At 43.4% G+C, this 16,444-nt stretch overlaps 2 protein-coding genes across 5 annotated transcripts; both read right to left on the bottom strand.

Annotated features, from left to right (window-relative positions):
• Positions 1 to 1,720: 1,720 nt before the first annotated feature.
• On the bottom strand, positions 1,721 to 4,005 carry LOC125761328 (uncharacterized). The gene is made up of 3 exons (XM_049422334.1): positions 3,430 to 4,005; positions 3,138 to 3,322; positions 1,721 to 2,488 (listed from the first exon to the last, which is right to left on the bottom strand). Exons 1-3 carry the CDS (start codon positions 3,523 to 3,525, stop codon positions 1,894 to 1,896), a joined length of 876 nt encoding a protein of 291 aa, XP_049278291.1. The 5' UTR covers positions 3,526 to 4,005; the 3' UTR covers positions 1,721 to 1,893.
• A 4,121-nt stretch (positions 4,006 to 8,126) lies between these two features.
• LOC125760960 (uncharacterized) lies at positions 8,127 to 15,819 on the bottom strand. 4 transcript variants are annotated; one of them, XM_049421604.1, is made up of 3 exons: positions 15,740 to 15,819; positions 9,077 to 9,443; positions 8,127 to 8,994 (listed from the first exon to the last, which is right to left on the bottom strand). In XM_049421604.1, the coding sequence occupies exons 2-3, from the start codon at positions 9,439 to 9,441 to the stop codon at positions 8,259 to 8,261; spliced, it is 1,101 nt and encodes a 366-aa protein (XP_049277561.1). In that variant the 5' UTR covers positions 9,442 to 9,443; positions 15,740 to 15,819; the 3' UTR covers positions 8,127 to 8,258. The 4 variants fall into 4 exon arrangements, with proteins under 4 accessions (XP_049277561.1, XP_049277560.1, XP_049277562.1 ...); XM_049421603.1 differs by lacking the exon at positions 15,740 to 15,819 and adding an exon at positions 12,049 to 13,083; XM_049421605.1 differs by lacking the exon at positions 15,740 to 15,819 and adding an exon at positions 11,861 to 12,036.
• Between the last annotated feature and the right edge of the window lie 625 nt (positions 15,820 to 16,444).

The following is a 16,444-nucleotide window of genomic DNA, read 5'->3' on the forward strand; positions in this document are numbered from 1 at the left end:
TGCGAGAAATATGAGCAAACTATCTTTGCACCGGCAGCGAAAAGAAAAAGGGCAGGTTCTCGTTAGTGAGAGTTGGCGTTATTCCGTGCTGTTTGGTAAAATGGCGCACGTTAGTAGCTAGAAATAATTGGAGTACGTTAAACGTTCGTGTTGATAAAGGATACTTTCTAACAGGTGGGCACTCGTGTTTGAAGTTGGGAAAACTATGGATCATGGTTTGGTTTTTCAGCAAATCGAGACCGTTGAAACAATATCAATTAGAAGTTGTTTGTTGTTTCACTTCGTTGGCGGAACTCGTGTTTCGTTTGTATTTTGGAAATTAAATTTTTAAACAATCAACGTACAGCGTCGTACAGCCAGAATTTAATTATCTAAACCTCACAGAGATAAAGTAATTTAGGTTTTAGTTAGATATCCTATCAGTTTAGGGAAAATTACATTCTCAGAAGTTTCAAAATCGGTTTTCTCGTGAATTCTTTTCCAAAAGAGAACAAACTCAATTTTTTAATTAAAAGTATTTTCAGGAGAAAGTTGATAGATTCAAGTGTACGTGCAAAAATCAACGAAAATAGCACATGAGCAGAAGATTCTAAAAGTATTTCTTCGAACCATTTCTTTCTTAATCATCCTGAAGAAGAAAAGGCAACAGAAACATTACGATAGAAGATACTTAATCTATAGCTACGAGGGTCCAATTTTAATGATTTCAATTTAAAACAAAATGGTCTTCGTTGAACATTAAAAATAGATTTTGTATCTCTTTGTCAATAAAAAAAAATCATTTTACCCAAAAATTCCATTTCTAGCTATTTCCTTCTGTAGTTGTGTCTAAATTCATGGATTCGGAAAATTTCGAGAAATTCTGGATGCGAATTTGGTAAACGTTGTTTTGAGAAGAAAAAAACACGCAGTGAAACTTTCAATATAAGCATTTTAAATGTTTTCGGGTTTGGTATTTCAATATTAAAAAGTCTAAAGTGCTGCCCTGGCTTAATAAATGTAATTTAATTTTGACTGTTGATTTCTACACCTTGTGCAAACTTTTCCAACCAAGTGGTAAAAGACTTAAAATATTCTCCTAAAAATTTCGAAAACTCATTCATCGCCACATCGGAGATTAAGCATGAAAGAAAACGAATCAACTGTAGCATGATCACAAGATGTTGAAAATACTTTGCTCTAAATCGTTAAACAAACATTCCAACAAATCCTACTGCTGCTAGTAACGTTTTGCATTGTTTTTCTAATCTTTAAAGCAAACCTCTTGACACACTAGAAAATCCATTCAATCTAATCCACTCTAGAAAGCTTAATCCTTGGATAAATCAATGTTTTCCCGCAGCACACTTCTCATTTGAGCTCACCTGCTTTGTACCTCACCAGCAACCGAAGACGAATTGGATTGTAAAAAAAATAACAATCAAAGTTTTTCCAGTTCGTTGCCTTGGGGGAAAAATTCTGAAATAATTATAACTTGCTCTATTGGTTTTGTTTGCTCAAAAATGATCGAAAATCCATTCAATGAAAAGAACACAACATCTCAACTGCGAAAAAATATTCAAATGCTGATGGACTTTATTCCTGAAGGTGATGACAAGAAGAAAAAAACAAACGAAAGGATCTATTTTTGAAAACATCTTACATTCGCCTTACGGAATAAAAGTTTGTTTTGAGAAAAATTAAAAGATAACAGGAACTGGCAGAAAACTTTTTTCTTTCCTTCTAAGCACAAGATTACCGGCTTTGATAATCCCGCCGCAAATGAAGCGCACAAGAAACCGTTGGCAATAAGATAAAATAAATAATTTATTCGATTCATCCGCTGGTTTAGGGCGGCAGGTTCAAGGTACATCGGACACTGGGAAAAGGAAGCCACGCCAACGCGAACCTTCCCTAATGAGTGGGTGCCTGCTGCTGGTAGGCTAGATCGTGCGAATCAACCGTGAGCCGCCGGTTAAGCTCGTTCGAGAACGATTCCACGAAGCCATCGAGAGCGCGGGCCCATCCGGAGCTGTACGTGTCCACGTGGTGGTGCGGTTCGGGCGGATGAGCAACCACCTCGTAGGTGATGTACTTTTTGTGCAGCAACTTCTTGATGCCGAGTATGCTGGCCAGCACCAGGGCGAGTTTGGACACGAGCAGCGCTTTGCCGACGAGCAGTGCGATACCCTTCAGTACGAGCGCACCGATAAGAACCGCCTTCATGACGACAGCGGCCAGCATCGGTGCGTATTGCTTGAGGCGACCGCGTCCTTCCTCGAACAGCCGGCGCGTATCCAGCGATACACCCAGATTCAGCTTGCCACCTTCACCGGAAGCGACCACCACATCCGTCGCCTTCGTTGCCCGCCACCGGAGACTACGGCTGTGGATGAAGCGCCAGATTTTGTCTGCCACCATTACGCTCAGTTTATGGTCGTCCGAAGTGGTCGAACGGGCCAACACCGACAGCTCGTCTGCGTCCGAATCCGATAGCTGTTCGTCCGAGCTGGAATGTGATAGTGGGCAGGTATTGTTAGTGTGTATTGTGACCATCACACAAAGGCTCACTTTCCGCCCAAAACACATAATGACGCAACCGGCGTTCTGCGGCATACAAAATGCTGACCGAGAACATGTAAAAATTCTACAACCATGTTTGATCGAAAAAGAGCCTTCGACAGATGGAACCATTGTGAAAAGACAGAACAGAACGATGGTTTGCCAGAAGTGAAAAGCGAATGTTTCCAAATGGTTGGACTCTGATGGAGAGAAAAGGTTGATTGGGTTTTTGGCAGCATTTGGACAATATTTGTGGACAGCATTAGTTCCCTCGGGAACTCCTTCCATAATGAAAGAGCCGATTGCAACACTTTGGTTTGTGGTTGGAATTTCGCTTTGAATCGTCTGTAAGGCTGCGGCCACGAAGGTAGAGATTGAACGAAATGTTACACAAAAATCAATCTGTCTAACACAAAACAAACACCACATAATGTGCATTGACCGGAAATCGAGACACACATCTTGTGGGGTTGTAGCGTTTCCCGCACGTCAAACCATTGTCCAATCTGTGAATTTCCATTCTTTTCCCGCCGCATTCAATCGGTTTGCGTCGGCCGTTTGTCAATATTAATTGCACTCCATTAAGCATAACGTACCGTGTTTTCATCAGCTCGAAACTATCCCCCAGGCTAATGCTGGACTTTTTCAACATCCGGTTCATGTAGGTAACCAGCTTCAGCATCACGCAGGAACTGTTGTCCTTCTGCGTACACTTACCACCAAGTCGACGTATGAAGCTATCCTCTAGCGCTGCCTTGCTGAAGGTACCGTGTTCCGATTCCTGTTTTTATCCGAAGTCCGAAACCGTAAAATTGTAAAATTGTAAAATTGTAATTAGAATCAGATTAGCAAAGAGTGTTGGCTCTTCCTGGTGCGACATTCACTCACCAAATGATTGATATTGCTGCCACTATCTACGGCCGGATTGGAATCGATCAAACCGACCAATATACACACTAGCACCACCCGAACAATGTACGTCATGGTTGCAAGGATTGCACTTGAACGCGATTAACGATGACAAACAGAATGAGTTCCTTTTCGATGTTTTTTTGCTAGTGACACGCTTCCGATTGCACTTTATTTCTCTTAGGCACAGTGTTACACGGCTTCGTACGTCCCAAGGCAACCGGTGCACATCTTGAACTTGACGGAGACGAAACAAAACTGTGTCCCATGGCTGTTGTCTTCCATTTATAAGCCCAACGAACGTCGCAGATGAGGACACGGTACCGGACAGTGTGTACACGCTGTACCGATCTCGCTGGGCAGAAGAACTCGCTACGTTTTAACCGTTTTTTTTCCTTCTTTCTTCGATACCGGTTCCATTGGTACCAGTTCGTGGCACAGTCGTCCACGCGATCGGGCCACGCGAAACGGGGCCATGGCGAAAAGGTGACGAAGAAAGAAGGAACTACACCTGGAAGGGTAGATCGTACAACATGCGCAAAATGGAGGCTGCAATGGTCGGTGATGGGAAGATTTAAAGACGACAACTCGCACGAGACGGCACGAGATGGAAGCGAAATTGTTTTCCTATTATGCTTACACTTTTCCCATTTCCTTTCCCCTCCCTTTTGCCACGTGTTTGCCCCTCTACATACGCTGCCATGGATGGGACGCGGGTCGGGAAAAATGCATGTCAAACATCCTGCGGAACCCACCCGATCGGATGCCACTACTACGCCGGTACGATACTATGCACCCACGGGAGTTGCGAAGCGAAAGGGCTGAAACGTACCCCTCACACATCCCTCCACCACCCCAAGGGAGGTTGGAAAACTCGTTTAGAAAACCGTGCGTTCCTTTCTGGGAAATCATCCGAAAGAACGCCTCTCTTGGTTCGGAAAAGGTGCATCCCACCGGACCGGACCACTTTCCATCACATCCGGCCGAATGCGGTTCGCTGGGAATCAACGGGGCTTGGAAGCGCTCGGGGTTTGGGTTCTTATGCTCGGTGGTGTATTTTTTAATGCGATACGCGATTTAATGTAAAGCTGTTAGTGTGCTGTTGAGATTGCTGCGCGTCGTCGTCGTTGTCGTCCGACCAGCATCCTTAGTTGGGCTTGGTCGGTATTTGTTCGCGTGTGTGGAGCGTGTTTTACAGGGAATGGAATTACGTTTCTGCGTAATGGATGCATCTTTCCCTTTCGTAGCTAAGAATGTGCAGTGAAAACTGGTAGGACCGTTCGGTTGATTGCAACAGGCTGCAGTTCTATGCATCAAACGCTTTTTCGTTAGCATTGGAAGTATATTTTTCTGTTTGATTTTTACTCAAAAAGAAGATTGTGATACAATATTTAATTTTCATTACTTTATATTTTTCATTACATTGAGTACATTTAGCTGTAGCTGTTTAATAAGTGTTAGTTGTAAATGTCCCAAGTTTTCGGGGAAAAGTTTTACGTCGCATATAAATAATGAGTGAAAATTATTTTGGTTTTGTATACATAACTAAAACCATTCTGCTTAGTTCGCGTTAAAAGCAAAAAAAAACTCCCTGAACAAAGGAAATTCTCGAAAAAACACAAATTTTAAAACAATTATTCTATGCTGATTGTCAGTTTATTATGACTTTTTTTTAATTAACTCAACTTTTCTAAAGCACGAACGATCGAAGAGAAAAAAAAAATTTTCTCTCGACAAAAAACAATGCTTTTAGCCGCATGTCCACTTTTCCATTTTGTCCTAATGTTTGTCTTATCGATTTACTTTTTTTTTCTTTTCAGAAAATTTCATTGTATGATAGATTTCTATTTTCTATTAAAGTTTTTGTACTTTAATTTCAATTTGTATTACTTTCTTCACTGACTTTCTGATTATGATTGAGCCTTTGATAAAATAATGAAGCCGTTATTAAGGTACAAATAAAAAAAAATCACCAACGATTTAATGTGTCAATCCACTTCTTGCCCTATCTGTATTATTGCTCAGTGTTTTTTTTGTGTTTTTGTTTTTATAATTCAAAATACTCCGCACAGTACAGTGATAGCGCGAAATGTTCACACGATGGCGTGATGGCACAAGCTTTATTCTACGATCGAATGCACGTCAAGTGCAGTAAACTGTGCAGTAGTCGCCGTTAAGATGATCCAGAGCACAGCATGCTGTTGGTGTACTAAAGCTATACGAATGAGCTGTATGACCCGAGGAAAATGAACGACAGGAATAAAAAAAATACCATGTGCGAATAAAAAAAGACTAGGGACGAGGGAAAGCGCAATCCAATCCTTGCTCATCCGTAACATGGTCGAGTGCCCCGATATGCCATCGCCCCGAGGGCGTTTGTATAGTTATTGGTTTCTCTTTCACTTATCCAACGTATTTTCCACTTCTGTTCTACGATCGAACCATTTTCTTACTGTACGGCAACGCTTAACGACTACTTCAGCACGTTTTTTTTTGTTTCGTTATCATCATGAGCATCATCATCATCATCATCTCCGGTGCATGGAAACGGTAGTTTCCGTCCAACAGCAAACACACACCACAACCGGAGCAATCGTGTAATAACGGATCGAGTTTTTCACTTGTTTTTCCCATCCAACGGCGATGACACCCTTGGACCTTTAAGCTCGGTAGCCGGGCAGCGTGCTGGCTGCGTCGGATAGTCCACTCTAGCGATGCAGCTTTCATTGATAAATCACAATTTTAATGCGTACCGTCGTTGCTTGCACTGGTTCTTCTGCGTTTCGTTTAAGATTCCTCTGTGGTGGTGGATTGCATTTCGCTGCGAATACCCACATTGGGTGCGTGCATGCTCACAAATCGAGGCTGCCCTTGAAACAGGATGAGCTGACCGGTTCGACTCAGAAGGCACTCATTTTCTTTCTCGCCCAGCTCTAACCGGTTTCCGGTGTGGTACCACTTTCGATGAACCGAATGGCCATCGTTTCCGCTGCCCACTGTTGCCAATAATAACAAACAGGGCGCACGTTTTCTTGAAGCTAGGTTAAGCGCAAAATCAAAACCATAGCATTGCAATGAAATGGATTCAAATCAATCGATTGCCGCGACTGATTGATTTGGCGTACGCGAAACGAAAACCCACCGCTAACGAGCAAATCCTTCGCAGATTCTTTCGGTACAGACGAATCGAGGCTCGAAACCGACTGATGGATCGATTATGGTACCATCCGTCGCCGGTCACAGTATCGAAGCTGAAAGCTAACAACCGAATACCGACACCAGCTTCGAGGATAAATGGCATTTGAGAAATATGATGAAGCCGGAAGATAGATGAGGCGATACGAATGGTTCCTTCGACGTTTTGGGACCAAATGACGGTTAGATTGTTTGATCCATTTCTAGATATTTTGTTGGACTCGTGCCATGTAACACCATCGGGATATTGGGGAAAAAAAACAAAATAAATCTTACCCAAAATGGTATTCTGGCGTTTGCGTTTATTTTCGTTTCACCCGGACTCGGTTTGGTTAATGTAATTTACGGTTGGAATCGATTTCGAGCTCAAGCTAAGTTACCTCATCTTCGGGACGGGTAGATTGGTATGGTAATAAATTTTCACACAGAGGATCATTAGAAGATGTTATCGCTGGTAGGAAGTGTTTGGCAATAAAATGGACTCGTGGTATGAGATTAATTGCTAGCCTGTTTGATGGAAAGGACAATTACTATCAACCTTTTAGACGATATAGATTAGAAAGGAGTGTGAACTTGAAGTAAGTGTTTCTGAATATTAACTTTATATCTTTTTCTGATTCTTAGCAGTAATTATGCAATCAGTATTTATAATGGAATTTGGTTTCTTCAACTAGCGATCAATGCGACAAAGACAAAGTTCCTATTTGCCGGAAGCTCTAATCGTGATAGAGCTCGACTCGGAAGCAGAGTATCAGTTGACGGAGGCAATCTCGAGGTGGTATAAGAGTTCTGCTACCTTGGTACGATCGTAACTTCGAACTACAACATGAGCAGCGAAATCCGAAGACGCATTGTTCAGGGAAATCGTGCCTGTCACGGGCTCCACTCCTGCGATCCAGAAGGCTCGAACAACACACGAAATGCACCATATATCGCACACTGGTACGTCCGGTAGTCCTCTACTGGTACGAGTCCTGGATTATACTAACGGAGAACGCCAATGCACTCGCCATTTTCGAACGGCGTGTGCTAAGGACTATTTTTGGCGGTGTGTGCGTGCAGGGTGTGTGGAAAAGAAGAATGAACCACGAGCTACCTGAGCTGTTTGGCGGAGCAGATGTCCTGACGGTTGTCAAAGCCGGAAGAATACGTTGGCTGGGCTACATGATGACGCATGTCCCACCAGGAAGGAGCTAGTCAGTGACCCGTTCGGCAAGAGGCGGAGAAGAGCACAGCGAGCTCGATTTCTGGATCAGTTGGAGTCAAACCTGCCGGAGAGTGAATGCAGCCTTGTATGGACTATTGCAGACCTAGGCTGAGTTTCCTGGAAACGGATTGGCGACCTGACCAAGTCTTCCCGACGTGCTCGACTATGAGCAGGGCACGAATTAGAAGAAGAAACTAGCATGCAAACTGTTGTAAACGTTGATATAGGGGGAAATAATTATATTAGAAACAGTAATGGACACATTACGCGATCGTAGAATGGTTAATTAATTTATTTTAATTGTCATAAATATTTACACTAGCATGGCATTAACATGCAGGGATGAACACGGTTTGATGCATGATATACAATATGACAACAAAGGTCTTCTTTTTTCGCTACCTCTTCAGATTTCTGCCTTCACATCCTTGCCACCACTGCGATACTCCGAGTAGCCTTGGTAGGCGAGATCATCTCCAAACTTCACGTTGCTTCCCTGAACATCTGTTCGGCCCGACTCACGGTAGTAGTTGCTGTACGGTGAAGCATATCCCCCCTCTGGTCGCGAATAGTGCTGCCCAGTGAACTCTTTGTACGGGCTGTAACCGATCGAACCGATTCCCTGTGGCGAATATTGCGGTTGATAGCCGCCCGAGAAGATATCGTTCGTACAGCAGCTTTGGTGTGGTTTAAACAGCTTCAGATATCCGATCACACCCGGCACAACGATGGCCAGAAAACCGAGCAACTTTTTGAAGCTGGCCAGTCCGAGCACGAGTGGCAGGAAGAGCAGCAGCTTCAGCTTGAACACCTTCAGAATCAGCAGCAGGGGAATGAAGATCTTCTTTAGCCGGTGGCGTGTAAACAGTGGAGCTTTCTTGTCCTCGATCACATCGATTTCGTCGGAAATTTCGTCGATAAAGCGGGCAGAATATCGTCCCTCCTCCGTAAGCTCATCGGGCATTTGGAACTCCAAAGCCGTTGACTTGACGAACCGTTCCAAACGGCGCAGGGCGTACTTGTACAGTAGCTCCCACTCGGAGTCACTGTGACGGGATTCGCCTACAAACTCGTACCCTTCCTGTGCCAGTGATCGTAGCTGTGTTTCCGGAAGTCGTATAATGCGTGCATCACTGGTGAGTCTGTGGGCCATTGTAAAGAACAGAGGTATGGTAGAAGTGACAAAGAGTTGGAATTTTCTAAGTAAAAGAATAACACACTTACTGATATTGATCCTTATCGAAGAACTCGCCAAATGTATTAAGAGCCTGCGACTTGAAGCATTCGGCCAACTCTCCGTTCAAACATTGGGTGTTGGTACGTGCCAGATACGGATCGACATTGCCACCCGTTCCAAGACCGATGAAGTCGAACAGGTTCTTACCCTGTCTCCGTTCCTCACCGACTGCAGGTTGCTGCTGGACAGACACCGGTGGACCATTGTCGTTTGTTCTGGATGTTTGGTCCGGTAGTTTGATGCCCTCCGGAAGACCTGGAGTGACACAAAATGCCAGCAGCAGAACTGCCAAGACGCCGATCGGTCCTAGCCACGTTCCGCCGCGATGTGAATGCTTCACGAGGACATTCATTTCTGTAAAGGACACCCAGAAAGGCAAACCGGAGTAAGTATCGCAATGAACAGCCTTTTGTGGGTCGTTTGAATCAACTGTCTCCTACTTTCCCAATGGTGAGCTCATGCTATCCCCACGGATGTTGGTCCACTTTGAGCGCGAACGCTGCTTGTCGCTGTTTGTTCGCTCCCCCTCAATTGGTTCGCTCGCTTTCCGAGACTCTCGCTAGTGATGCGCAACAATCGAACAATGTCCGATGGTAAGGGCCGTTTACCGTATGCTCCGATAAACCCATCAACCACGCACGGCATCAGGCGTGACGATGGAGTCAGCTGCACACGTGAGCTGGCAAAGATGAACCACTTGTTAACACGCAGCAACCTTCAAGCGATTTGGCAGCGCCCAGATGCCCGATACCCTGCGATCGATCGGTCGATCGGCCGATCGAGGTAACCCACTGAGCGCGAGCACGAGTGGAAAACTTGCACTCGGTCGCAACCCAAATCCACACGCGATCGATAAGCGCGAAAAGCGGAACGTGCTGGTAAAAAACGCGTAGAGAGCTTCGCGCAACGAACGGAATCGGTGTAATCGGTCGTATTCCGTACGGTCGGATCCGACCACAACACATGCACATGGTTGGTTGTGCCGAGCGATGGAGCAGCGTCCGAGAAAGCAGTGCATGGAATTCGAATTTCTCTCGTCCGATCATCACCCCTCCGGGCAAAAACAGGGGCAAAAACAGTGAATTCAACAAACTAAAGCCGGTGGACATGTTTAGTGTACGTTGGGAGGGTCTATGGAGGAGGGGTGGAAGTAAAATACCGTGCGTTGGCGAGCGTTGTGCAATGTTCATAATTATGTTCCGAAATGAGAAATGTTATCGTGTTTGAGGAGACAGAAAAAATAAAACATCACAGCAACGGCTGTTATCAACCGGCAGCACATGACGTGTTCATTTGGCTGGGCCGTCGTGCGTGAATGTGCTACCGAAACGTCGAACACACCGATAATGGTCGGTTTTAGATATTTGCTTCGCATAAACTCATGTTTTCAGTTCGCCAGAATTCCCACAGCTTTCACGAAATGGTCGTCAAATATTCAACAACGTTGCAAGCGCTTTCCTCCCGAGGGATCACAAGACAAGCCGGCCTAAAACGAGCTTCCGGGAAGTAACAAAAACGATGCACCGGTATTGATGTGTTACTCAAATATGATGTTACTAGTTGAGATTTTAGAGAATTTGCTTCGAAACTCAGACAAAGTTCTCTTACATTTCATGTTGGCCCATCGTATGGTCGTTTAATAATATTCCAACATTGATACTATTTTGTGAATAAACGTAAGCCTACATTAGGTACACATTTTAGCTCATCTGTATGTGAAATACAGTAGAATTGTGGTCAAGAGCTTTCATACTTTACAGGAATGGGAAGTCAATTCAAAAGGCATTTCTTGATGCTCGAACCTACTCATGTGTATATTTCCACAAGCTCGGCGATATTCTGGCATCTATCTACATACGTCTCTATACTGGCAAAATATCAATCAAAAACGTTTGTTTTTTATTGTTCTATTTAATTTAATCTCTATTTATTCTTCTCTATTTAATTTAATCCTCGTTCTATTTAATTGAAAACTTTAGCTGCCAATCAATCAAGTTCTCCAATCCCTCGACAAACTAAAAAAAATCTGATCTTTTTTCGGCACAACATTCAACAGTTTATGACATAACCTCAATATTCTACTTTGAACCAGGTATTTTTTCTCATACAGTACTCAAAATTTAATCCTGAGCTAGGTAAATAATGAACTTTTTTTCGTCCATCACACCAGGCGTAGTCCAGCAAAAAATGTGATCGAAGCTAACTTTTCCATCCGAAAACTGTTAAGCTGTGTTGGACATGGGATTGAAAATGAAACTGTCGTGGTCGTCGGTATCAACTATGTGAAATGTAGTCCACCAAGTTGATTATGTTTGCCGAAGCAGGCAATTGATGTTGGGAATAGCATAACCACTCGAGAAAAAAGCTTTTGTTTCACGGTACTAGCATCATTCCGATATTGGTCCAAAAACATTTTATAAGCTATTTTCTACCGGTTAAACACTTCAGCATTCAAGTTGATTGAGTAACGGAATGAAATGGAAATCGGCCCACGTACCGAGAGCAATCGTTCACCAATCAGCCAATCTAGCACGATTCACTTTCACTTCGCCACATTCGGCCGGACGGAAGAGTTTGTGTGATCGGACTGAAGCGGTAGAACTCGGATGCCTCACAAGAATGCCCTTTTCAAGCATCACCTTAAGGGATGTAGCTTTTGAACTAATGTCAGCTATCTGTTCCGCAGGCACGTGGCACACAGCGGAGATTCACAACACGTAAAACACAAAATCCTCCCACCCGAGATAAAAAAAAACCTGCAAAACACTCACACTCACGTGTCACGTACAGGCCCGAAAGTTGGCTGCACTTTCACTTGCTCACTTTCGAATTGTCATCGGTTTTGCGCTGTTTTAACGTTTCAGTATCACTATCAATACAGCCTGCACTAGTCTCTGTTTGTAAACGTTTGCAGCAAAAAAAAAAAGGATGCACTTCCTGGGCTTCTAATCTCACTCACGTTAGTTAATCCGCTTATGCCGGTTTATACAGCTTCATCCTGCGCTCCATCACGTGCACGCACGTTCACAAAACTGGTGACGACCTCGACGGATTCGTGTCTGAACCGACGCACTAAGACCCCACGAATGGGTGCGCCAAAACCCCTACCTCGGTCGATCTCGGTTCGAAATGAGAGAGAGAAAGAGAGAAAGAGAAAGATCTGATCGGCACAAAGAGAGTCGCAAAGATGCAGCACATTGCTATGGAGAAAGGAGCTCTGGCTGTCTTAACAACGCGATCCAACACTCCAACCCACGCCCCGATGCTTGACTGTCGGCCAGTGGAAAGGTGGGAGGCAAACCCCAGACGCGCACATTTCCGCGAGTGATTCGGTGGAAAATCGGCCCCAGCAAGTTGGTTAATTTCATTAGGTTTCATTGAGTTGCAATTGGCTACAGACAGCCACAGACGGAACGCAATCACATGCAAGCAGACACACAGCAGCACGAACAATACAACGTGTGCGATCGTAAAAGAGCCGGCTGCAATCATCTCCTTCGCCGGTCCGTTGCATTCCCTACCATCGTGGATGGTTGAAGGTGGATGGATAAACCGGGCAAGGACAGAGATGGGAAAGCATCGAACCGGTTTGAGCTTAATTCCATAACGGCAAGAATCGGTAAGTGGCCGGGGGAATGTGGTAAATACATTCTTCCCATGTCCCAGCATGATGATTCGAGGTAGGATGTGTTGGGGGAGTTGTAATTGAAAAATTAATGTAACATTTTGCCACAATGAATGTATCACGTTACCGGCGAGGAAATTGGATGAAATTTAATTATTTACCTTACCAATCATTTACATGAGGGTTTCCCTCAGTATTTTCATTTCGTAACCGTAGATACGCTTTTAATATTAAGCGTATTCTTGCCATACAGGGTTTTCATGTGCACGTGGTTTTGCTTTTTCATCTTCTGTATGTTGTCTGAAACGAATTTGTTTCTATGCAAATCTTTCTCAACTTACGCAACTATCATGAGTTCAAAAAGTGTTGTATAGAATCAATTTCATCCTATAAAAGCTCGAAAGAGGTTTTCTTCATAACCATGTTTCATTCACTCCTGAGTTAGAAACGCAGCGTAAAAGGCTTCGATAAAAATGTTTTTTTTTGTATGTCTTGGAAATGGCTTACAGATATTTTTAAAAATTTAAGTATGCCATTGTGCATTTCAAGTGAAATATATTCGTTTGTTTTACCGTTTACTTTATCAATATATAAACGGTAAGATAACGCAAAATTTGCATACAATAAACCCCATCCAAAACGTCAAAATGGCCGAATCTAAAAATTAAGCATTCTGAAAGTTGCTTAAAATAGTTTTGGGTGTCTCCCGAATTTTGTGTGAATTGAGAAACCATATTGAAAAAGCTCGTCACACAAAATGTACGTTGGATTGTTTGCTAACTAACTTCAACTGCTTTCAAAGCGTTCTCACTTCACACCTATGTCATGCTCTCAATACTTCAATAAACTTAAGGATTTTCTCAGATGGAGAATAATTTCAACGGACTTTAGTTTAACTGAATAGAATTGAGAAATAGGCCCAATTTTGTCACAGGACCACGATAACCCTGTGAGTACCCCTGCACAGTGTATATGGCACGTGTGATAAAAATGTAATATCAATTTGACACTTCACGCAAAAAAAATGCTACAAAAAAAATGAATTCAATTGATCTTCGACACCTTCCATTAATCTGTTTGCCTTTTAATTGTGATCGAATTGAATCACTAATTAATAAACTACTAAAACAGCATGCGTTCATTTTTTGTAAGGGGTAAAACATGTTCGAACAATAATTTCGTCATATTAAAAAAAACATTTACCCTTTAATTTTTCAACGCTTCAGACACAACCGTATCAATTTCAAAAAGGCGTTCGTGTGCAAAATAAAAAATACAACTATTACGCCAACGCCTTTAAAGGTACAACGATTCAGCATTTGGCGTCAGACGACGATCCTGTAATGTAGCTTGACCTTCGGGTACGTGTGATTTCACCCCTAACGTTCGTCGGTCGATACGATTACGTGAGGAACTTGAGGTGTCTTGGTGACGACGACTGTGAAACGATTTGTCCTATTTATAAGGCCCGTACTACAATCCCCCAAAACATACCCTTCTGACAGCAAAAAAAAAAACGGGGCCACTGTTTGTCGGTCATGTCCCAAAGCTGAGCGGAATTTTGATGATCATCGGTGCAATCTATCATTGTTTTGCTCTGTTCTGTTATTTTGTCCGTTTTCACCCTAGATGCCCCGAGATGAACTTTTATTTTTTTTTTGTGGGAGGGTTTTTCTTTTGGGTGCGTTTGGGAGCCAAGTTTCATCTTTCGTATAAAACCTTTGAATGGGAAGCGTCTCTCACGAGTACATAACTATAGCCTTTGGTTACTTGTTACAGAGCTACTAAAAAATCAATAGAAACCAATCATACCGCTTTCAGCAACAGTTTCGTCTGTGGTCGTTTCTTTTAAACAAAACGAATGCTAGTTTAGTCACCGCAATGAAAATTGCCTCCGTTCTTCAGTTTCTCTTTAAGCTTTTAACTGAACAAACATCCCTTCAATCGCGAACGTGAACCGATAAATTTAAAATACATAAATTACGCACACTCCCCCGTTACTGCGCAACACCCACTCTTTGGTGGAACTGTTCAGTTTTCCACGATATTGGAAACCGGGTCATTTTCGTAAAACCGAAAGCGCTTGTCGCACCGATTGGAAGGAAGGATCCTTCGCCACCGATGGATAAAATTAATTATCCCGGTGCCGAAAAAGGAGCAATCCCGTTGGTTCATTATGTAGCCACTCGCCCCGGGTTTGCCTTTACGAGCCCCTTAGGTGTTTTGGGTGAGGCAAACGATCGTTCCGTGCTTCAAAAATGACATCGGAAAAGCCGGAGCATTCCTTCTCGTTTGGTGCGTTGGTCACAGTACGGGTTTTTCGCACCACCAGAAAGGTCACGTTTGTACTATCAATCTTTCACTAGTGCACAGTGCCGGTGGTGGTCGGTGCTTCTGTTTTGTTATATCGTTCGTTTCATCACGAAACGGTGCGTGTGTTTTGGTTTTATTTTATTTTTTTGTATGTGTTTTTGTTGCTTTCTTTTCTCCACCCCTGCTTTTTTTATATACATATTTTCCACCTCATCGTTGTGTGTTATTAAAACAGTTCCGTTGTTGTGGTTTTTGTTGTTGTTGTTGCTGTCGTTTTCTTCCTTAATGTTTATGCTTTTCATTTCACCCCGAGTGTGCTTCTCTTGGGATTGATTCACTCGGTTCGTGTCTCTTGCTCACAGCTGTTTCATTTTTATTATTTTCTTTTCATTAGGTTTCACGACGACAGGATCAGTTACAGTTGACCAACCAAAAACCAAAAAAAAACAAGGTTCATTCTACAATAGGAACCACCAAGGGACGAGAAAACTCCCCGCACACGTACACACAAACACATGTAAATATCCTTTTTTTTCACCAAAAAAAAAATAAATGCACCTTCCAGATTGTACGAGACATACGGTGGGGTCACTACACTACTCGTCTCGTACACATTATTCAACGTTCTCGGTAGACGATAATCTCAAATTCAACGAACAATATATCTTAATAGCAGGCTCAGGTGTACGCCGTTTGCAAATTAAATACTCACCCTTGCGCCGTGAATGGGTTACTAAAAGCGCCACACTACTGTCAAGTCAAGACAGACGGTACGAAACAAGAGCGAAAGTGAAACTGAATGGTCGAAAGTTCACTTCATTCGGTTTTATACGGCCGGGTGTTGGGGTTTGTTGCCGTCAATGAACGATCGCTTTGGATGTGCGTTTGTAGCGCCAGCACACACACCTTCAGTGCAGTCCTGGGAGGGAGTCGCGTATGCTGTTACAAGACGGTTTGGCCAAGGTTCTTTGCCGAAGCGCCAACCGGGATGCTGCCTCGTGCGGCGCGTCATATAGGTCATCGGGTCCGGGTAGTAGGGAGATGTGCTAATAGTGGCACGTACAGACCTAGTCGCACATGACTCATCGTGCGGCATAATATGGCCGGCATAGCGATGGAATCCGCGAGCATTTGGAGGCTTCTTTGTTTGTCGGACAGGAATGATCGAAAGTGAAAGTTCGCTTCTTCCACAAAATCTTGATCTGATTAACATTCTAAGCGTCGCGCACGTTGGGTATTGGGCCAGGAAAGTTTATTTTCCTTCTTTCGTCGATACGCCAGGGGAAACAGAGTTGGTGTCCATTCAATTTTTGATTAAATAAGAATAATTTTCTTAAACAAACAAATGCCAACAAACCGTAACGCATCGAATCTGCAGATTAGATTTACATCGGTGAAATGATACATTGTCAATATT

The sequence above is a fragment of the Anopheles funestus genome, chromosome 2RL, assembly GCF_943734845.2.
Source record: "Anopheles funestus chromosome 2RL, idAnoFuneDA-416_04, whole genome shotgun sequence".
Classification (NCBI taxonomy): Eukaryota; Metazoa; Arthropoda; class Insecta; order Diptera; family Culicidae; genus Anopheles; species Anopheles funestus.

Excerpts from the sequence above, each read along its gene's own strand:
- LOC125761328 (XM_049422334.1), bottom strand. The coding sequence starts at position 3,525 with ATGACGTACATTGTTCGGGTGGTGCTAGTGTGTATATTGGTCGGTTTG. Across the intron at positions 3,323-3,429 it reads GCAGCAATATCAATCATTTG|GAATCGGAACACGGTACCTT; the intron begins GTGAGTGAATGT and ends GGATAAAAACAG. Across the intron at positions 2,489-3,137 it reads TTCGAGCTGATGAAAACACG|CTCGGACGAACAGCTATCGG; the intron begins GTACGTTATGCT and ends ATCACATTCCAG.
- LOC125760960 (XM_049421604.1), bottom strand. The coding sequence starts at position 9,441 with ATGAATGTCCTCGTGAAGCATTCACATCGCGGCGGAACGTGGCTAGGA. Across the intron at positions 8,995-9,076 it reads TTCGATAAGGATCAATATCA|ACTCACCAGTGATGCACGCA; the intron begins GTAAGTGTGTTA and ends AATGGCCCACAG.